At 41.7% G+C, this 24058-nt stretch overlaps 2 protein-coding genes across 3 annotated transcripts in view; one reads left to right on the top strand and one right to left on the bottom strand.

The window, feature by feature from the left end:
- GTF2F2 (general transcription factor IIF subunit 2) overlaps positions 1-24058 on the bottom strand; it is a 133477-nt gene that overhangs the window by 62464 nt on the left and 46955 nt on the right. For both annotated transcript variants that reach the window (XM_005287171.5, XM_005287172.5), the window contains one exon: positions 11715-11796. In XM_005287171.5, the coding sequence (XP_005287228.1) occupies positions 11715-11796 (82 nt within the window). The remainder of the gene's footprint in view (positions 1-11714; positions 11797-24058) is intronic.
- Positions 20156-24005, top strand: KCTD4 (potassium channel tetramerization domain containing 4). The gene has a single exon (XM_005287170.4). It carries the CDS (start codon positions 22763-22765, stop codon positions 23534-23536), a length of 774 nt encoding a protein of 257 aa, XP_005287227.2. The 5' UTR covers positions 20156-22762; the 3' UTR covers positions 23537-24005.

The following is a 24058-nucleotide window of genomic DNA, read 5'->3' as shown; positions in this document are numbered from 1 at the left end:
GATGTAGTCTCTTGTAGATCAATTCAGGTCTCTAAACCATGGTGTCAAACTTGCCATCTCAGGCCAAATGTTGTGAGAGTCAATACCAGTAGAGTAAGACAAACCTCTCCCTCACTGGTTCTTTTCTTAGGAGGTTCTGAGGCCTTTTGCTGGAAATAATATGAAGTTAGTCTTTGTCTGGATCAAGTGGGAACTACTCCAACTGGCAAGGAAGGCTAAGTGTAAGACAATAAATAGTTACTTACCTTACAGTAACTGGGATTTTTCAAGATACATGTTGTTCATGCACCTCCCACTGATGGTGTTCTTGTAGCCTGTGCACTCAAGTTCAGATTCTTTTGGCCAGCATTGTCCACTGGGGCTGTCCCTGCACCTTGAGAGTCCTCATGCTCTTGAATGAATGTATAAAAGGTGGGGTAACCACAACCACTCCTCAGTTCCTACTCTACACAGCAGCAGGGAAGGAGGATGGGTCATGGAATGTATCTTGATAACACATTGTGCAGAACCACAGTTATTGTACGGTAAATAATAGTTTCTTCTTCAAGTGCTTGCCCATGTACATTCTGCTGATGGTGACTCACAAACAGTGATGGAGGTTGATGCTAGGAGTCTAAGTAAGGACTAAGACAAATGCCAAAAGAAACCTAAGAACACAATGCTCCTACAAAGGAGTAATGCTGAGTAAAAAGATGTGTACTGAGTTCAGCGGAGCTGCCCTTCATCTCTCTTTTATGTGCATATTTCTCAAAGAGGGGTCCTGAAATGGGACAGGGAATTGGGATGGTATGAAACTGAATGGAGTATCCCAGTTCTATAAAAAATGGTTACATACCTTTTCGTAACTGATGTTCTTCGGGATGTGTTGCTCATGTCCATTCCATTCTAGGTGTGCGCGCTCATGTGCACAGTCATTGGAGATTTTTGCCTTAACGGTATCCATAGGGTTCGCTGTGGCGCTCCCTTGAGTGCTGCACTCATGCGCTTGTATATTAAATGCCGCCCACAGCCCCCTTGAGTGCTGCGCTCATGAGCTGGTATATTAGGTGCCGCTGACCCTATGACCTCTCAGTTCCTTCTTGGCGGAAACTCCGACAGAGGGGTAGGACAGAGGGGTAATGGAATGGACATGATCAATACATCTCAAAGAACAACAATTACGAAAAGGTAGGTAACTGTTTTTTCTTTTTCAGTGCGTGCTCACGTTGATTCCATTCTAGGTAACTCCCTGGAGGTGGGCTGGGAGTTCACAGTGTAGCGGCTTGCAGTACTGCTCTACTGAAGCCAGCATCGTCTCAGGCCTGCAGGGTATGCGCGTAATGGGATGTGAACGTGTGGATGGACAACCAGGCGGTCCCCCTACGGATGTCCTGGATAGGCACTTGGGCTAGAAAAGCTGCCAAAGAGGCTTGTGCCCTGGTTGAGTGGGCTGTTACAATCGCCGGAGGGGGGGCCTTTGCCTGATTGTAGCAGCAGCGAATGCAGGCAGTGATCCAAGAAGAAATTCTTTGAGCAGACACTGGACGACCTTTCATCCTATCGGCCACCATGACGAACAACTGCGTTGACTTGCGGAATGGCTTGGTCCTTTCAATGTAGAAGGCTAGTGCCCTCCTCATGTCTAGGGAATGCAACCTACAGTCCTCCTCCGACTTATGCGGCTTTGGAAAAAAGACAGGTAAGTAAATGTCTTGGCCTGTATGACACTGAGAGACCACCTTGGGCAGGAAAGCCAGGTGTGGCCGCAGCTGTACCTTGTCTTTGTAAAAGACCATATAGGGCGGTTCTGAGGTAAGCACCCTAATCTCAGAGACCCGGTGGGCAGCTGTTATTGCAACCAAGAATGTGACCTTCCAAGAAAGGAGAAGGAGAGAGCAGGAAGCCAGACGTTCAAAGGGGGGTCCCATGAGCCACAACAGCATATGATTCAGGTCCCATGGAGGAACAGGGTCCCTGACGTGCGGGTAGAGGCACACATGGGTCCTTAAGATCGCCAAATCACCGTGGCAGACCCCCTCTTCCATTCTGCCTACTTCTACGAAGGTGGAAAAGAAGTTTTATATCACTGCCATACTGGTATCGCAGGTCCGCAGCAAATCACCCCTCCTTGGTGAAAGGCTGAACTCCCAGTCTGACTCAGACCATTGCCCTTCTGGTGACCAGGGTGGAGCCGTTGAGGCCTGAGTCTGCCGACTGACCCTGGTCGGCGACCGGTAAGACGAGTGTGAGTATCAGTGCCTGCATGACGAGCAGTACTGGGGAGGTGGAGACTGGTGCCGTGATAGGGAGCGATCCCTTCCCAGAGGGGACTGACATCTGGGAAACCGTCTAGGCGAAGATGACCTGTGCTGTGGCCATCTTTGGTGGGAAGCTCGCCGGTACCGGGGTTATGGGGACAGGTGCCTCGACGCTGGTGTCCAGTGCCTCGTAGGGGAAGAGCACGGCATCAGAGACCTGGGCCTTCTGACTGGAGACTGAGAGTGCGGTGCCGGCATCCTGCTTCGGGCAACAAGGGCCTTAGGAGAAGCTGGGGTCCCTGGTCGCTCCTGGCTGGGCTAGGGGGTCCGACCTCAGTGGTGTCCCTGTGAAGCCCTGGGGCGGGCACCTGGCCTGACATAGGTCCTTTGCCCGAAGCCCCATTCCCTCTGGTGCTGGGCGGAGCCCGGTGCCGGCGGTGCACTCCACACTGATGCCAAGGTGCTAGGCATGGGGTCTGAGTGGACGGGCTCTGTCGCAGACCAAAGTGCAGCCTCCATGAGGAGGGCCTTCTAGTGGTTATCCCGCTCCTTCTAGTTTCTAGGGTGAAAGTTTTTTCAGATTCTGTCCTTTCTATGGGATTCCCCCAAGCACTTCAAAGAGCTGTTGTGGGAGGGTCACTAATAGGCATTGACCTGTTGCATGACAAGATGGTTTGAAGCTGGGGGAACGGGGCATGCCCAGCTCCGGGGCGAAGTCCTAGACAGGACTCTAACCTAGAAACTAACTGAACACTTACTGGCTAACTAAGTACCTAAAAACTATATAAGAAGAAGATTGACAATGCGCTGTAAAGAACCGCTAACGCTCTTGCAATGCAAGACAAGGTGCTCCGATCTACTGTCATGGGCAGTAAGAAGGAACCGAGAGAGCGTAGGGTTGGCGGCGCCTAATATACCAGTGCATGAGTGTGGCACTCAAGGGGGGGCACCACAGCTAACCCTACCGATATCGCTAAGGCAAAAATCTCCAATGACTGTGCACATAGGCACACACACACCTACAACGGAATCGACATGAGCAAACACTCGAAGAATCTCCATTACCCAACAGTCTGTTATAGAACTCCAAAGCCCATAAAACTGAAAAAAAAGCAGTTGCCAAAGGGAGGGGAGATATCAATGTAGGGATATTAAAGAAGGTACTAACAGTGATTCCCCCAAGAGACAGTGACCCCCTCATAATTTGGCCCCCACACTTTAAAATCCAACAGTTTCACCAAGTACAAAAATCTCTTGGGTCTTCTGTTAAAACTTGTAAGCTACTGTCTGTAGAAACCATTGATTATATCTATCCTGTGACTACTATGTAAAACTTACAAACAAGTTAACTGACTTTGTTATACAATGTAAACAAACACTATAAGCTGTTAAGTGTCTTTCACTTCATTCAACTGCTCCTAGGACAGACCCCCACCCTCTGTGATTAAAGGGCCAGGAGTCTCAAATGAATTAGCACACACTCTGAAAGTGGTGGAGACAGTAAATTAAAATATGGTTAAGGGATGGAATGTATGCTGATGAATGCTTGATATACATGGATGGTTAGGGAGGTGCCAGCCTAGAAAAGGAGTATCCATCGGCCGAAGAATGTGTCGAGTGGATGACCAGAAACCCCCGGAGGGTAAACTGGGACCCACCCCATCACCTGGAAGGATGAGAAACACAAACTTTGGACAGTGTGGAGCCACCAGGAATGTGCCACTTTGGACAGGAATGTGTGCCATCTGCTGATTGAGTCAGCAACAGCAGGATGAAACAGCTCCCATAGACTAACATAGGAATTAATTCCTATAAGAAGGGACTCTAAAGACTGATGACTTTGAGTCTCTGGTTCTGCTGCCAACCTCCAGGAGCATCAGGTGCACCTGACACAGACTCGGCTCCATCCTCATGACCAAGATACCTGGCCAGTAACTTGGCATGAGCAACTTCTAGGCTGGTAACTATAACACCTATACAGAACTTGAATGAATGATTGTGTGAATGAATCTCTCTCTCTCTCTCTCTCTCTCTCTATATATATATATATATATGTATGTGTGTATGTATAAGAAATAAGTAGTCAAAGAACGTTGTTTACTTTTATCTTTTGCTTTATCAGTATATTTACAATAAATGTGGCATCTTTGCCTTATCCCTCTTAATAAGATCCTGCTGGTTTTTATTCTATTGGTATAACATCAAACAATCCACTAGACGTCTGTTGGGAGCTCCATATGAGACAATTTTCCACCTTGAAGATGCAGCTGGGTGTACAGACGGCCTAGAGGATGCTGACAATTTCCTCCTTTAATACTTTTGATGCTTCCTTGGAGGCTCAGAGTGTCTATACTGAGGATAATCAGCTGCCTTAGATATGACTAGGGACTAGCTGGTTTCCTCCTTATAGCAGAAAAATAAACTCCAAAGATCTTAGGGATGCACGAGAGTCCTTCAAAGGACATAAGGCCTCATCAGTCTTGTGCTGAACAACTAACATCCTTCAAAAGGCAGATCTTCTACACTAACCTGTACCTCCTTAGACATGCCGGACATTTGTAGACAGGACGATTGTTTCATGAAGTTGCTACAGACCTGGCTGCCATATCCAAAGCATCAAGTACTGCTTGGAGGGAAGTACATGCAACTAGCTGTCTTTCAGCCAACAGTGATATTTAAATCCCTCTCTGCAGTCCTGCAGAATCTGGTCAGTGAATTTTGAGATATTTTCATAATTCAAAAGGTCATATTTTGCAAACAGCGTTTGACAGCTGGCAATTTTCATCTGTATGCTTGCAGATTTTATGCCCAAAGAGATCTAATTGTTTGGGCTCCATGTCCCACAGGGTAGCCTTTGGAGAATCCTGGTGTCTTGATGTTTTCTGTACTGCAGATACACAGAGGGATCCTGGAGTAGCATGCGAGTAAAACTGCTCCAATACAGGTGATGGGTCCTGGTACTGATACTTCTGCATGTTCGAACGGTCAAGGCTTGCATGTAGCAGAACAGAATTGCAGATCCAGGAGACTTTCATTGATCATCTAGTACTGCCTACCTGGCACGATGGTGTGCAGGATATTCTGGAGCTCGTGTGGCTGAGGGACCTTTTTTAGGCCTTGCAATACCCTCTTCAGCAGATAAATGGGAAGATGTATGCCTCCTTAGAGCTAGTTTCTCAGAAAAAAGAATTAGATCTCTTCCCGTTAGCATCAGAATACGCCTTTGCCCCCCGGTATGACAGGTGCTACCAGCAGAGAAGTATGATCGCCTGGAGACATACACATCAAAGAAGGAGGCTGATGAGGTGACAGGAGCACTTTTGGATGACAATTCCTCTGAATTTTCTGCTTCAGGGACCCTGTGGTCTGAGGAGGGACCCGCAGATTTTTCCATTAAAAACATTATTGAATGTGCCTCTCTAATTTTCTGCTTTCTTTTTGAGTACCACTTACAAATAGACACCTGTCAACAAAGGGCACACACAAAAGGCATCTGGTGGGCCCATTGTTAAGGAGCCAATACTACTTCACAGGAAGGACAATTCTTAAATCCAGTTGGGAGCACAAGGACACTCCGGGAGCACGTATGTCAACCCAGCCCCAACAAACACGACTAGACAAAAGAATCCAAATTCGAGTGCACAGGGTGCAAGCACACCATCAGTGGAATGTATACAGACAAGAACTCGAAGAAGAATGTGTTCATAGACTTTGGTTCCCATTAACCCTTCTCTCGCTGCTTGTGATATCCCTATCGACAAATAAACCATACTCTGCTTTGAACAAACCGTTCGATGTAACTGCATTTTCATACTAACCAAAGGCTCCTGGAGAGAAGTCTAAGCAGGTGCCAAAATCCAGCTGGTTATGCACTCTCACCTGGTCATTCCAGACTAAAAGTGGGGTTAGTCACAGGACTCCACTCAAAGATGTGCAGGTACAGGCCTATCCTTTGGAAAGGGTGCTCATGGAGAGAGAAAGAGGGAAAAGGCGCCACTTCACTCTGACCTAAAAGGGTCTGTTTGTGGTAATGAACAACAACAAAGATAAGTTACCCAGTCTAATTAGTAAAAAAGCCTACACTTTTTGCACCGAAGAGAATGGCACTATATTGTCAAGTATTTACACCCTGTGCTTTTTGCACGTGTGTCAATTTTCATAACCAGTATACTCCATGGGAGACTAAACCATACTGAAATGTAAGAGCAAACAAGTTTCGGTTTCCTTCTAATAAAGCTGCCAGTACACATCTGGCTACCTATAGCAAATGATCAATAAACAGGATTATTTTTGAAGGAAAGAAAGAGAAGAATTTAACTGAATTCTTAACTAGGGAACTGGTGGGGTGTGTGGGGGAGAATTTTGAAAGGTAAAAATATTCTGGAGTGATTATATTTGAGAAAAGAAACTTGTAGATTTTCTGGATTTTGATGTACAGAGCTCCATCAGTTAGTCGAGAAGATTCTTCTTCCTAAACAAGTCCCTCCAGGAGATACCCCTTCCTCTTCTGTAAACGTTTCCCAGTTTTTGCATCTCCGTATTATTTTTTGAATTTCATTTAAAAAGACAGATTTGTTATTTGTATTATAGTACAAGCACATAGTAAGAGATAGACCCGGCCCCAAAGAGTTTACAGTTTAAACAGACAAGACAGACAAAGGGTGAGTGGTGGAAGAGGCAAAGAAAGGTGAAGTGGCTTATTCTATTTCACACAGTAGGTCAGTGACAAACCAAGCACAGAATCCAGGTATCCTGACCCCCCCAAGTCAGTATTTATCCACTCAACCTTATTATTAAATTCACATTCTTTTAACAACATTTTAAATAATACTCCAAATTTCTTGCTCCCCTCTCTTTCTATATTCTGAGTTTTTACCTCGCATAGTAAGGAAAAACTCCTATCACCATGACTTAGGGACAGGAAGCATAAGTACTGTCTGCTTATTAACTGTACTGCAAATCTTTAAAGTATTCACTACTAGAGGTACACCTCTACTCCGATATAACGCAACCTGATATAACACGAATTCGAATATAACACGGTAAAGCAGTGCTCCAGGGGGATGGGGCTGCGCACTCCGGTGGATCAAAGCAAGTTCGATATAACGTGGTTTCACCTTGGTAAGATTTTTTGGCTCCTGAGGACAGCGTTATATCAGGGTAGAGGTGTAGTAGTTTTGTTGTTGTTTACCCAGGCGCTTTGTAGGAAGACAGAATACATCTCCCAAGGACAGTTTTTCTTCCTACCAAACCCAAACTTCAGACAATTTTGTGCAAGTCCTGTAAGGTAATATGCTTAAGTAAAACAAGGAACTAAAATTTTATTACACAACTAGAAGATATTGTCCTCATTTTAGGCATAAAAATGAGTTATGTTCTCAAAAATAAACCACCCAAAGCCAATACATTGTTATATGTACATATACTGAAATTTCACTTCAAGAACAAGATGTTCATTTATGTGCTTAAAAGTCCAGAGTACACTCAATGACAAGCAGATCAAACCTGAGTTTGAACACAAAAATGGCCTACCTCAAATAACTGATCAGCAGTTGTGACACATGTTGCATTTTGGAGCAGACCACATGAATAAGAAAGAATATGCATTTATTGTGTAGGGAAGTAAAAAGGCCAACTGCTTGAGCAGAGCTAGAGGAAAAATTTAACAAAGTAGCAGACCAAGCAAATTATTCATGTCTTCTGCTGTTGTGCTGACATTTGCAAAGAACCTGACATCAAAATATAGTGTTAATTTTCAGCTATAAATTGAAATGTCAGTCAGTCAGCGCACTCAGAATTTTTAGAGGTCAGCAACTTGTCGAGTGAGCAGTAATTAAATTTCACTGGTACTGAGCATGCTCTTGGTTGGCCCAGACTGCCAGACATTCAATATATTTGTGTAGAAATTTACCTTTTTTAAATATAGCAGTAGGTGAGCTATTTTGGAATGGCTTAATGTCCATTTTTTCTTTTAATTTACATTGCTTGTTTGTTCCAGTAGCTTTTCCTTATGATTTTAATCACATTCTCTTTAGATAATTTTCATAAAACAATCATTTCCGCCCCCCAGTGATAAAATCTTCTGATATTGATAGTCTGTGTAAGATACACAAATAAACCATTTTCACTAGTGATACCCTCAAGATGTTCTGTGTTTGATTACTTTACAGTTTTGTACTTCTCTCCTGCATTGACCTTGTTATTACAGAAATTAAAGCTTAGCTGATTCTTGTTGCTTGTCCCTTCTTGTCTTTTTTATCAATATTAAATTCCACCTCTGGGAAGCTTATCTCCTCGAAAGCAAATTAGTAAATAAAAAAATGTAAAGAAAAGAAGTTTTATGAAACTTAATCTCATAACCTGTACGCTCATAATCTTTACACTTAAATCAAAACAAGTAACAGTATTAAATATGTTCTGTAGCATGTGGGGACTTGGAGAGAGCAAAGGAAGTTTCAGAAAATGTTTAGATGTTGCTACTGTTCCCACTAGGAAAAGTGTACAAAAGATTAACAGTTTCTCTGAGGTTGTGATCACCAGGTCTGCTAAATATCAAACTGAGTTCTACCAGGAGAGAATTTTTGGCTCCACTCAATGCTCAAAGATAAGAAATTTCTAACAATGTGAGAAGTTCAAATCTAAGCAGGGAAAGCCTGACACAACCTTTCCACAAGAAAAACCAGTGCTACAATCAGTTTTCAGCTTGCCAAGGTGCATGTCTCAGGAGAAAAACTGCTTTCATTTTTTTATTCCTTTTGTGGTTACTGCTCCTGTAGGCATTCACTGTGACAAGAGACACAAATGATAGTCCAGGGCAGGTAGGTGTTTGCAGGCAAGACATCAGAATGTAAAATGCCAACAAATTCAAAGTCAGGACAGTATTTCATTAAAGCTGTCAGTTTCATTCAGTCTCCTGCTGAGACCTTCCCACATGAACCTGATATGATCAACTAATAGGAGATAGTTTACAAAAAATGAGAAACTGTTCAGCTCAGGAAATGGGATTAAAATAATTCTGAAACAGATAAAGACTATATTTAAATTTGCCAGATTAAAATAAATTCCCTTCAATAAAGATTCAGCGTCGCTCAAATTCCATTCTAAATCAATGGCAGAAACCATGACAGCACGCACACTGTGAAACACAATTGAAGTAGCTGCAATAGTGAGCCTGCAGAAATTACAGGAAATCAGTGTATAAAAATTATATACCTGGACACCCACACATAATAATGAAAAGATTGGGACTGTTTAGTTTAGAGAGAAGATAAATAAGAGGACATAACAGAGGTACACAAAATTAATTAATGATATATGGAAAGTAAATCAAACTCACCTATTTACCCTCCCGCATAATACAAGACTAAGAGGATATTTAATTAAACTGGAAGATAAATTTAGAACTGATAAAACAAATCACTTTTTTTAAATGCATAATTAACCTGCAGATCTCTCTCTCTCTCTCTCACACACACACACCCCTCCACACCCACCCATGTGAATTATTACAGGATGAATTCTACAGATGAAGTAAAATTTTCAAAAGCTCCTGAGTGACTTTCAATCAGATAGGCTCCTAAGTACCACTTCCACAAAAATTACCTATTTACTTTTCCTAGCAATATTCCCCATTTTAAGTATAAGGTTTCTCTATGAAACCTTTACTATTTCTAAAACTTGAAAAATCTTTTCAATTTTGTCTTGGAAGGAAACTCCTGCTAGCACTAAAATGATCCACAATTTTCATTGCCTGTGTTCTTTGATCACCGACAGAAGCCATTTCGGATGATCAGAAAGTTGCACTCCATTTAATTAAAATAGTCCTAGGGAGTTTTCAGACTCTTACTGGAAGGCTGAACTTTAGCAGGGGGGATTACTATACAGGTGTCTGAATAAACTTAAGTTCAAAGCTGATTGTGAAAAGTTACAAAGGGTTCTCTCAAAACTGGGTGACTTGGCAACTTAAAAGGCAGATGAAATTCAATGATGATAAATGCAAAATAATACGCATTAGAAAACATAAACCCAACAACACATACAAAATGATGGGGTCTAAATTAGAGGTTACCACTCAGGAAAGAGATCTTGGAGTCATCGTGGATAGTTCTCTGAAAATCATCTACTCAGTGTGCAGCAGCAGACAAAAAACTAACAATGTTAAAAATCACTAAGAAAAGGGGATAGATAATGAGACAGAAAATATCATAATGCCACTATATAAATCCGCGGTACACCTACACCTTGAATACTGTGTGCAGTTATGGTTGCCCCATCCCAAAAAAGGTATATTAGAATTGGAAAAAGTACAGAGAAGGATAACATGAATGATTATGGAAGCTATTCCATATCCCTATGAGAAAAAATGAAAAAGACTGGGATTGTTCATCTTAGAAAAGAGACAACTAAGAGGCAATATGAGAGGTCTATAAAATCATGAATGGTGTGGAGAAAGTGATTAAGAAAGTTATTTACTTCTTCACATAATACAAGAACCAGGGTCACCTAATGAAATTAATAGGCAGCAGGTTTAAAACAAACATAAGAGGGTACTTCATCACACAACCCACAGTCAACCTGTGGAACTTGCTGCCAGGGGATGTTGAAGGTCAAATGTGTAACCGAGTTCAAAAACGAATTAGGTAAGTTCATGTAGGATAGGTCTATCAATGGCTATTAGCCAAGATGATCAGGGATGCAACCCCATGCTTTGGGTGTCCCTAAATCTCTGACTACTAGAAGCTTGGACTGGACAATAAGGGATGGATCACTGGATAAATTGCTGTGTTCTGTTCATTCCCTCTGAAGCATCTGGCATTGGCCACTGTGGGAAGACAGAATACTGGGCTAGTTGGACCATTGGTCTGACCCACTATGGACAGTCTCATGTTCTTAAATGTGCTCACCACATAATGGAACAATACAGCATAAGGTGTTATTGGCACTCATTTTGGGCAGTCTGCACCACCACTTAATAGGATCATCCTATCCATGCCAATGAAAACCTTTAAACCACATCTTTGTGTATTCCTTTTTATTTTCTATATTACAGTTTAACATCCACATATATGCACAACTCTAGATATATTTATACACACACACACAATAGCAGAGGTTTTCAAACTGTGAGGCATGCCCCCCTAGGGGGATGCAGAAGAATGTTTGGGTGGTGCTCAGGCTTCAGCCCCACATGGCAGCGATCAGGGAGGGAGCACCACCTGCACCCTTTGACTCACTTCTTTTTGTCTGGGTTGGGGGGACACAACCAAAAATTGTAAAGGGGAAGCTCAGCTCAAAAAGTTTGAAAACCGCTGCATTACACACTCTGTTATACCTAAATCCAGTTTTAAACCCTAAACAAAATCATGCAAATAAAATAGTTTTACTTTTTAGAAAGTAATCTGGCTCTTACCGGGAAAGGAAATAAAATATAAAAAAAGACATTACAGACTCATTGATAATAAAAAGAGATATACCTACCTTTTCAGTTTCATATAATTTTCACTAGCTGCAGGTCTGCATTCAGCACGTTGAACCACTATTCCTTCCAATGAAAGTTTATCTTGAAGAGAAAGAAACACTTTATTATAAAACACAGAACTGTACATCATTCACCTTTTCAACTACTGTCTTACTATTTATGTTCAGAGTTTAGAAAACATAATATAAATCCTTTTGTCTAGTACTATTCAGCTATTTAGGGAGCTGAAGAATTATACACTTGATATCTGTACTTCTGTTCCATCTCTAGCTCTGCCACAGGTTTCTTATGTCATAGTGGGCAAGTCACTGACACCAAAGTATTCATAGAATATCAGGGTTGGAAGGGATCTCAGGAGGTCATCTAGTCCAATCCCCTGCTCAAAGTAGGACCAATCCCCTGAGAGATTTTTAACCCAGTTCCCTAGATGGCCCCCTCAAGGACTGAACTCACAATCCTGGGTTTAGCAGGCCAATGCTCATAGCCTGCTAAACCCAGGGTTGTGAGTTCAATCCTCAAGGGGGCCATCTAGGGAACTGGGGTCAAAATCTCTCTGGAGATTGGTCCTACTTTGAGCAGGGGATTGGACTAGATGACCTCCTGAGATCCCTTCCAACCCTGATATTCTATGAATACTTTGGTGTCAGTGACTTGCCCAATATCACATAAGAAATCTGTGGCAGAGCTAGGGTATTCATTAGTGGCCAACAGGAGCTCCAGGTGCACAGCATCTCTCAAAAATTAGACCCAGAGGATGTGTCTACATGGCAAATAAAAACCTGCAGCTAGCCCACACCAACTGACTTGGGCTCATGGGACTTGGGCTAAGGGGTTGTTTAACTGCGGTGTAAACCTTCAGGCTCAGGCTACAGCCAGAGATCTGGGACCTACCTTGCAGGGTCCTAAGGCCCAGGCTCCAGCTCGAGGCCAAACATCTCTACCGCAATTATACAGCTCCTTAGCCCAAGCCCTGCAAGATCGAGTCAGCTAGCATGGGCTAGCCACGGGTTTTTAACTGCAGTGTAGAAATACCCTAAGTGTCTTAGGATGTGCACTCAATCACTGAGGCACTGCTTCTACAAACCTTTTGGCCTTACTCTGCCTAACTTCCCCATCTATAGAATGGGGATAATACTTCCCTACCCTACATGGGTGCTGTGAAGATACATTCATTAAATATTTATACAGCACTATGATACTATGGAAATGAGCAACAAAGAAAAGCTAATACAGAATTTTTAAATTTGTCCTAAGTGCAGCATATGGATGCTATGCAGTAAATAAGGAATGCAGCTGCACGTGGAATGGTGAGGATAAAGGGAAAGACTGGACAGCTGTCTAATTCCATAAGCACCATGATATCCAGGCTGGCCTCGGTGGCAGAACACAACGAAAACTCAGCTTTCACCTCAATCTTTTATTTTTTAAACCTCAATTTTATACATATAAAGCGCACACACCTCTACTTATATCACTATTTTTTGTTTTTCTTTTTTCCTGTCCTTTGTATTTCAGAATGTGAGCTCCTTCAGGTAGGGACTGTCTTCATTTCTGTCTTTTATAGGGCAAGGAAGGAGTAAATAATGTAGACGGTATATGGCAACATAGGGTGCATAGATTTAACAAGCATGTGACACCAGACTAGCCCCTCTTCAGGAGGGGTTCCAGGAAACTCTGACACAGGAACATCAGGGAGTTTTCTGAGCGAAAATTCCTTGGATGAGAAGGACTTGGGAGCCTCCAAGCCTCACAGAACCAGAGGAGCTGCCAACACAGGAGCTATCCTGCTTGGACTACTAACCCATCACACTTACACTACCTCCCACTTCCCCACACAAGCATGTAAAAGCTGTACAGCATCAACAAAGGGATTAACTGTGCAGGAGTAGAATTGAAGTGGCAATCACCAGAAAAGTGGTACTATGCCATCTCACCGATTTGAATCCTGGGTCAAAGTTAACTCACAAATTTCTAGAACAGAGTTCTCTATTTTTATCTTCTAAAATAACGAAACAATCCCCTTTCCAAAAAGAAATGTAATACAACAACAAAGTTAAAACTAACATTGTTTATGTTAAACCTGTAAAAAAAAAAAAAAAAAAAAACCCAGATTGTACTGCAAGTTTACCTTCCTAAGCTGTCAACTGTAGTGAACTTTGTGTTTGCTAGCCAGCTGTCTTCAACACACAGCCACTTGGTGCTTTGGTGGCAACAAGCTATTGTCCGGAGCAATAGCAATGACTGACAGAGCAATGCAATGACACTTTCCAACTCTGGGAAATGAAAAATAACCCTAAAACCCCAAAAGTAGTACTGCACAGAAAGCAAGCACAAGTGACTACATCTAGAACACCCTTGAAATACCACCCTCCTAACTATGTCCTTTTCACGCCAATCCTTCCTATTGCATGTAGACACCACAACACATCGAAATACACCCTCTGTTTGGACAGCCCATCCAAAAGCCAATAGGATATGGTAAGGACAGAATTTTACTCTCAGCTTTGCCTTTGCTTTAGGGCACTGCAGTGCCACCATCCCATTCAGATGGCATTGAAGATGATAAAAAAAAATGCTTAGAGGGATTTTGAGCAACACAGGTCACTCTCTTTATAAGTACACTACATCTGTTGTTTTTTCAGTGCCTTGCTGACTGAATTATTTATTAATGAAACCTAAAATCTAACTCTGGTCTCCCTAATGACACTGCAGAGAACAATTATCTGACGCCAGGCATTTAACATGGTTGCATTTATACATTTTTGTTTTGCCTAAGGACTGAATTAAATCCTTCCAAAGAACAAGAAAGTAGAATTTGGCTTTTCTGACAGTTCTGTGCACGCAGAGCTGAAGCTGTATGGTGGGTGGGTGAACCACGGGCTCGGGGCAGTCAGTTCCCAGCCTGGCCCACCCCTTCCTTCTGAGGCCCTGCCCCTCCCTTTCTCCCCCCGAAGCTCAATGTAATCAAGTCACCTCTCAATCTTTTTAATAAGCTAGACCAGTGGTTCTCAACCAGGAGTACACAGACATCTTCTAGGGCAGAGGTCTCAAACACACGGCCCGCTGAGTTATTAGCTGTGGCCCGCTAAGCTCCCCATATCCCCCCCCCCGAGTTATTTCCTGCAGCCGCCAAGCTCCCCTACACCCCAGTGCACCGCGTTCCTGCTCCTCTGCCTACCTCCAGGTGCTTCCCGCTGCCAAACAGCTGTTTGGCAGCGCTTAGTGCTTTCTAGGAGGGAGGGAGGAGGAGCAGGGAGCCACGCGCTCAGGGGAGGAGGCGGAGAAGAGGCGGGGCAGGGGCGGGGATTTGTGGAAGGGGTTGAATAGGGACAGGGAGGGGGCGGAGTTGGGGTGGAGACTTTGGGGAAGGGGTGAGAAGAGGCGGGGCAGGGCCGGAGGCAGCGGGGGGAGGGGAGGGACGTGTCAGTGATGCGGCCCTCGGACTAATGTACTAGTCCTCATGTGGTCATTTGAGTTTGAGAGCCCTGTTCTAGGGAGTACATCAACTCATCTAGATATTTGCTTAGTTTTACAACAGGCTATATAAAAAGCACTAGTGAAGTCAGTACAAACTAACATTTAATATGACTTGTTTATAGTGCTCTATATACTAGATGTAAGTACAATATTTATATTCCAATTGATTTATTTTATAATTATATGGTAAAAATGAGAAAGTAAACAATTTTTCAGCAATAGTGTGCTGTGACACTTTTGTATTTTTATGTCTGATTTTGTAAGCAAGTAGTTTTTAAGTGAGATGAAACTTGGAGTACACAAGACAAATCAGACTCCTGAAAGGTGTACAGTAGTCTGGAAAGGTTGAGAGCCGCTGAGCTAGACGGACTGAGCTCTGCAAGCTGTCACCCTAAGGCATTTTCATGGCTCTTCTCTGCACCCTCTCCAATTTTTCAACACCCTTTTTAAAGTGTGGACCAGAAAGGGATGTGGTATTCCAGTATCAGTCTTGTCACTGCTACGTATAGAGGTAAAATCACCTTCCTACTCCTACTCACTGCTCCCATTTATACATTGTAGGATCGCTTTAGCCTATTTTCCCCCCTCAGCATTGCACTGGGAGCTCATACTGAGTTTCCCTGTCCTCTCTGGCCCCTAAATGCTTTTCAGAGTCATTGTTTTCCAGGATACAGTCCCCTCTCTGTGTAGATCTGGCCTGCATTCCTTGTTTCTAAATATATCACTTTGCATTTGGCTGTATTAAAATGCATTTTCTTTGAATGGGCCCAGTTTACCAAGCATTACAAACTGCTCTGTATGACAGCTGTCCTTGCCATTACTTACCACTCCATCAGTCTTCATATCATCTGTACATTTTAGCAGCAGTGATTTTATATTTACTTCCAGATAATTCATTAAGAAATGAACAGCATCAGGCCTAGTACTGACCCTTTTGCAACCCCCTGAGAAACACACCCATTCAGTGATGATTCCCCATTGACAACTACTTTGGGATCTGTCAGCTAACCAGTTCTTAATCCATTTAATGTATACTTTATTGATATAGCATAGTGTTAATTTGTTATCTGGAATGTCATGTAGTACTGAGTCAAACCCCTTATAAAGTCAAAGCATATTAAATCAATGTAATTAACTTTATCAACTACACTTGTAATCTCAAAAAATGAATTCAGATTTGACAAGACCTATTTTCTATAAAACCATGCTGAATGGTATTAATTATATTCCTATCTCTTTTCTTATTGATTAAATCCAATATCTGCTTTTCCATTATTTCACGTTGGATTGGTGTCAGGCTAACCAGCATACAGTTGCCCTAGTCCTCCTGCTTGCCCTTTTTGAATATTATCATTTTTCCAGTTTTCTGATTTTTCCCAGTCTTCTAAGATTTATTAAAAATTAACATTAGTGGGCCAGAGATCTCCTCAGCCAACTCTTTTATAACTCCTGGGTGCAAGTTATACAGACCTCCAGACCTTAAAATGTTTATACCTAGCAGATGTTGTCTAACATCCTCTTCAGCAAGGATGAATTACGAACAACTCAAAAAAGATCGGCTTCTATCTGGATTTATCCGGAATAGACTAATATATCTACTCTTGGCTTTCAGTTTAAAAACAGAAAATTTTAGGCCCTTGAAACAGGGCCGGCTCCAGGGTTTTGGCCAGCCCAAGCAGCCAAAAAAAAAAAAAAAAAAAAAAAAAAAAAGCCACGATCGCAATCTGCGGCAGCAATTCGGCCGGAGGTCCTTTGCTCCCAGCGGGAGTGAGGGACCGTCCGCCAAATTGCCGCCGAATACCTAAACGTGTTGCCCCTCTCCGGAGTGGCTGCCCCAAGCACCTGCTTGCCAGGCTGGTGCCTGGAGCCCGCCCTGCCTTGAAAAAACCTCTTTTAAAATGCTTACACATTACCATAATGATCCCACCTCGCTGCCTCCACGTCACAGCCCTGGTAAAGCTTTCCAGGCTGGACATGCAGCAGACTGCTATGTCTGAGTCCCAACAAAGTGGATCTGTGTGCTTTTAAGCTTCCCTTAGACTGGGTTAGGCTTCAGCACTCTTTCCTTGGCCTCTCTGTTTGTTACACCTTAATGGAAATGGAACCTGGCAGTCCAGCTGCTCTAGGTCAGTGGCTCTCAACCTGGGGGTACACAGAGGTCTTACAGGGGGTACATCAACTCATCTAGGTTTCTGCCTAGTTTTAGAACAAGCGGCATAAAAAGCACCAGCAAAGTCAGTAAAAACTAGAATTTCATACAATGACTTGTTTATACTCCTCTATATACAGTACTATACACTGAAATGTAAATACAATATTTATATTCCAATTGATTTATTTTATATTTATCTGGTAAATGTCAAATGAACCCATGCCTAGATCTCTGAAAACCAGGAAACACATTGTTCAGGTAATGTCTCTCACACCACACAATCTTAACTCAGAGTGGTAGCCATGTTACTCTGTATCAGCAAAAACAACAAGGCATACTTGTGGCTTTGTTAGAGACTAAAATTTATTTGGGCATAAGCTTTTGTGGGCTAAAACTCACTTCATCAGATAAATGGAGTGGAAAATACAGTCGGGGCGTTAGGGGACGAGAGCCGAGGAAGCATTGTTCTAAGTCAGCCATAAAAACGCCCCTACTCTACTTGCACTACATTGATGACATCTTCATCATCTGGACCCATGGGAAAGAGGCCCTTGAGGAATTCCACCAAGATTTCAACAATTTCCACCCCACCATCAACCTCAGCCTGGACCAATCCACACAAGAGATCACTTCCTGGACACTACAGTGCAAATAAGTGATGGTCACATAAACACCACCATATATCGGAAACCTACTTATTTCTATACAGTACTTACCTATATGCCTCCAGCTTTCATCCAGACCACATCACACGATCCATTGTCTACAGTTAAGCTCTAAGATACAACCACATTTGCTCCAATCCCGCAGACAGAGACAAACACCTAAGGATCTCTATCAAGCATTCTTAAAACTACAATACCCACCTGGGGAAGTGAAGAAACAGATTGACAGAGCCAGAAAGGTACCCAGAAGTCACCTACTACAGGACAGGACCAACAAAGAAAGTAACAGAATGCCACTAGCCGTCACCTTCAGCCCGCAACTAAAACCTCTCCAGCTCATCATCAAGGATCTACAACCTATCCTGAAGGACGATCCCTCACTCTCACAGACCTTGGGAGACAGGCCAGTCCTCGCTTACAGACAGCCCCCAACCTGAAGCAAATACTCACCAGCAACTACACACCACACAACAAACACACTAGCCCAGGAACCTATCCCTGCAACAAATGCCGTTGCCAACTCTGTCCGCATATCTATTCAAGGGACACCATCATAGGACCTAACCACATCAGCCATACCAGCAGGGGCTCATTCACTTGCACATCTACCAATGTGATATATGCCATCATATGCAAGCAATGCCCCTCTGCCATGTACATTGGCCAAACCGGACAGTCTCTATACAAAAGAATAAATGGACACAAAATCAGACGTCAAGAATTATAACATTCAAAAACCAGTCGGAAAAAACTTCAATCTCCCTAGAAACTCAATAACAGACTTAAAAGTGGCAATTCTTCAACAAAAAAAAACTTCAAAAACAGACTCCAACGAGAAACTGCAGAACTGGAATTAATTTGCAAACAGGACACCATCAAATTAGGCCTGAATAAAGACTGGGAGTGGATGGCTCACTACAAAAACTAATTTTCCCATACTAATTTCCCCGTACTGTTACTCAGACCTTCTTGTCAACTGTTTGAAATGGGCCGCCCTCATTATATTGGCCTCATTACCACTAGAAAAGTGATTTTTCTTCCCTTTGGTATTCTACTGTTGAGTATAGCCCACTTTCACTGAATTATCTTGTTAGCACTGACCCCCCCACACACTTCATAAGGCAACTCACATTTTCATGTACTGTGTATATATACCTGCCTACTATATTTTCCACTCCATGCATCTGATGAAGTGGGTTTTAGCCCACGAAAGCTTATGCCCAAATACATTTGTAAGGTGCCACAAGTACTCCTCGTTGTTTTTGCTAATCTTAACTCAGTCTCCTTTTGGCGATGTCTCAACAAGTCCCTGTGAGAGATTATAGGGTTGTACCTTTCCCAGGCAGTGTGGAAAGTACACAACAGTAGTCAGGGAAAACACTTAGGCCTCATGTTCACTGTAATCAAGATCACATGTAGGTCAGAATTAGTGAACGTGAGATAACTAGGCATGACCTTCACTCAACCAATTCACCTACTCCAGACTAAGCACCAAAAAGTTGCTCAATATCAACAGCTATTCAATCCTTGTCCGAGTTATTCTTTCTTGGACTTCACCTTAGGTTAGCCTCAACTGAGGGTCATGGTGCACTGTGAAGCGTGCCATCACACTGCTAGAATGCTTCAGGGAAATAGCATAGCACAGCGTATACATGTTACTGTATGAATGCCAGTGTAGATATGGGTTTTGGGCTGAGCACTGAGAATATGCAAGAGTTAGATTGGGGTGAAGCACTCTTACATTCCCCTATTTCTTGATATGCCCAATAGAATGTCAACTTCCAGAGGTCGCAGTCATTCCAGTGGTCCTAAAACACTAGACATTAGAAACTCTTTCATACACACTTAGATTTTTGTGCCAAGAAGGGCCATTGTGCTCATCCAGTTTGATCTCCTGAATATCACAGCCCAGGAAAAAAAAAAGGGATCCCCGATTCCTCTAGCTGCAGCTGCTCCTCTGCTCAGATGGTAGTTTGATATCTAGCAACTTGCTGCAACTAATTCCTGCATCAATACAACTACATCTAATACAGTAAGAAGCGTCTGAAGAATGACAATACTGTGTTGAGCACAAACACCACAAAAAATTGCAGATTTTGTAGACAAGTACAGTATGGTTTTGTCAAACTGCCTATTGCCAACTGCAAGGGGGCAGAGTTAAGGTTGTGTGGGGGTATGGTGTGGAAGACTAACTCTTTTACAGGTTTCAGAGTAGCAGCCGTCTTAGCCTGTATCCGCAAAAAGAACAGGAGTACTTGTGGCACCTTAGAGACTAACAAATTTATTAGAGCATAAGCTTTCGTGGACTACAGCCCACTTCTTCAGATGCATATAGAGTGGAATAAACTCTTTTACGCAATTTCCATAAGTTTACGGATAGGCACACTTGACATTCTCCTTGAGTCAACAGCTAAGCCTGTAAATTCCTGTATGTACACACACACTCACACTCTTTTTCTCCTCCCCTACCCTCGCCCCCACTCCTGGGATCTGGACCTTACAGCTTGCTGACATTTTTTACTTTCTAAACAGCTGAAGTGATTTAGCCTGACCTTTCAAAAATATTTAACGATAGCCACACCTGGAAAATTTCAGCCCCAAAGACAGAGGTTTCAGAAGATAATGAGCATATGAAGCTAAGGAATGGATACTGTTTTGCAGCTGCCTTGTCTTAAATTTATACAGCTCGGTTTGCAATGAAGGATTTCAAGCTCCTTTACAAATCTGGGCTTTCTTTGGAAATCTCCCATCCAGCAGTGACCCAGCTTAGCTTCAAAGAGATGACAAGATCACCATGCAAGATAGAATGACCCCAGAGTCAATCAAAGGGTTTATCAATTACCATTACGATTCTTACAGTTGGTTATAAGATTAAAACCCACATCAAATGTGAACAGATCAAATGGAGTCTGACACTTGACTATTAACTGGATTTGAGCAAAAGTCTCCCACAGTGGCAAAATATTATCCATAACGCTTATGTCAGAACTACACCACCAGTTTTTCTCTCTCTCCAAATACCTTTATTAACTCTTACTAACTGTCATAAGAGTTGATTTTCAAACAGTTAGTATATTCAACAGTTATTAAATGATTAAAATCTCTTCAAATTGAAGTGATACTAAACAATGAGGGCATCAATGCGTTAAATTTAAACACTGACTTTGTAATGACTGATGCACAGAGTCTAATTAATAAAATAATGCTTAATATGTTACACATAGCAGCAGACAAAAGATTTAGCAGAGCAGCTCTGTGGACTGGGAATACAGAAGTATGGGGGCAACAAGTAGAATCAGCATGTTATTTACATCAACAGGCACACAGTCATATTAATCAATAAAAAAATCACATCATTAAAGCAATGTTTCTACAATACTGTATCTATAAGTAATTGCTCATATATCTATTGGGAGCAGTATGAAGATAGTCTTAACAATAACAAAGGCACAGAGAATCCTTTTCACAAAAGGATAATTGATTTTGTTGTTAACAGGCCAAAGCAATAGGCATCTGCTTGTAGTCTGAAAAATACATTCTTTAAAAAAAATGTATATATCATGGAATCTCTGATTTCCAGGTTCAGGCTAAGGTAAGTGTCTCCCTTGCTTTGGAATGCATGCTGCATATACTACCCTCCATCTCCTGCACACTCCCTAAGGAAATACACAAATGTTTGTACAGCTTTCCTTTTCCTCTACCCAGCTGCAAATGTTTAAAGGGGAAAATCTTTTTAAAAAAGGTAATTTCAAATGAACCTTTAATCTCCGCTTCATACAGAGAAATGAGCCAGCCATTTGATTCAAGTATACTTTGCCAATGTTTTCTCCCTTACTGAAGTGTTGCTAAGCTATAGTGTTATGTGATATTCAAAGATTTCTATAGGCACACTGGCCCTTTGTTCCGCATGGCAACAGAATTGTTTTGCTTAAATATAAAATAATCTGTGAAATCTAACATTGGTTATTTTAAAATTACCAATACAAGTAATAAATGTGCCTTTTCTCTAAAATAATTTTTAATCTATGGTAAAGGATACAAAACCTAATAAAGGCTATATTTTTTGCCTCACTGAGGATAGTTGAATCAACAAAAAATTTGAGTTTTTACTAAATACTAAACCAATTAGATCAGAAATGCTTTATAATTCCACTTTGAAACATTTTCTGATAACATTTTAAGCCACTGTGTGTTTCATACATAAGGTATACACATACAATCATCTGTTTTCAGCTATCTTCCATTAAATAGGTGAAGTACCTTAAACAGTAACACAATTTGCTATTTGTAAAGGTACTGTGTAAAACCAAAAATACCTAAAAAAGGAAACAAAGCTATCACTACAACATTCTCAAGCAATTCCACATTATAAACACATTTTTAAAGTAAATATTAAAATTTAACTGGTCAGTAAAAAGGTATTGTCCATTCTGCACAGAGTAATTCAAAATGCTATTTTTAAATAATTTAAACCTACTAGACTTCAAAGAAAATAATTAAAACAGCTTTTACATCTGTACTCTTCCCTTACACAGTTAAATGCAAATTCTCCTTACAGCCATACTCCTGATATCTCACTGCATACATAGCTGATACGCCACCTACTGCAAAACTGAGCTGACAATCCATGCAATGCTAGCAGCACTTCCATTCCATCACCGTGCTGGAGCTGAATAAAGGTGCTTTAAAAATATCTCTTTTCAAGCACACAAGAACAAGGCAAGATAGCTGTCTTTTTAACTTGGCTTTAAGAATGGAGCGAAAAATAAACAGAAGAGAAAATGAACATGGAGAAAAGCACAACTCCTCTGAGGGTACTGAGGAAGGCAAGAACTGTAAAATGCCTCTGATTACCCTCAATGTTGGTGGATACCTGTACATTACACAAAAACAAACACTAACCAAGTACCCAGACTCTTTTCTTGAAGGTGTGGTAAATGGAAAAATTCTCTGTCCATTTGATGCAGATGGCCATTATTTCATAGACAGAGATGGACTCCTTTTCAGGCACATTCTGAACTTCCTACGAAATGGAGAACTTCTTCTACCGGAGGGGTTTCGAGAAAATCAACTTTTGGCACAAGAAGCAGATTTTTTTCAGCTTAAGATGTTAGCGGATGCAGTGAAATCAAGGTGGGAGAAAGAACAGCTAGCGTCCAGAGAGACTACTTTCCTGGAAATAACTGACAGCCACGACCGTTCACAAGGTCTTAGGATCTTTTGTAATGCTCCTGATTTCATAGCAAAAATCAAATCTCGCATTGTTCTGGTGTCAAAAAGCAGGCTGGATGGATTTCCAGAGGAGTTTTCAATATCTTCAAATATTATTCAATTCAAATACTTCATCAAGTCAGAAAATGGTACACGACTTGTACTGAAGGAAGACAACACCTTTGTCTGCACCCTGGAAACTCTTAAGTTTGAGGCTATAATGATGGCTTTAAAATGTGGATTTAGACTGCTGACCAGTCTGGATTGTTCCAAAGGGTCAATTGTTCACAGCGATGCACTTCATTTTATCAAGTAATTACTTCTATCACCAGACAAAGGCAACAAGCATGCAGCCAGTAAACCTCATTAAACTACAGCATCCAGACATCACAAATAATGTATCTAACTAGCCCTGTACCACAGAGCTCTGCTGCTAATGAATTAATGTGAGCTAATGGTATGTAAATTCCATAATGACATTCATCTCTGGGTTATTTAGGCTGAACAAGTATCTTATGTTTAAATTTAATAAAAATGATCTGCTAAATATTGTAAATACAGATTGAATGCTGCTGCTATTTGCATATATTTTTCCTTCATGTTGTCTTTCACCCAGAGAGTCTAGCTGAAATGTTTTGTGTACTTGTATGATTAACATGCATACACCTTATTGTTCAGTTGAACAGTGGTGAAAGTATTTTCATATAATATGCAAGCTTGAAACATGTTTTGCTTATGACAAAATTCGCACTGGATTTTAACTGGAATAAAACATTTTGAGTGTTCATTAGAGTTTCTGCAAATCTATTCAAAGCTGAATTATACTGAAATTACAACA

The sequence above is a fragment of the Chrysemys picta genome, chromosome 1 (assembly GCF_011386835.1).
Source record: "Chrysemys picta bellii isolate R12L10 chromosome 1, ASM1138683v2, whole genome shotgun sequence".
NCBI lineage: Eukaryota > Metazoa > Chordata > Testudines > Emydidae > Chrysemys > Chrysemys picta.
The sequence above is the reverse complement of the archived record's forward strand: the minus strand, read 5'-3'. Positions and strand labels throughout refer to the sequence as shown.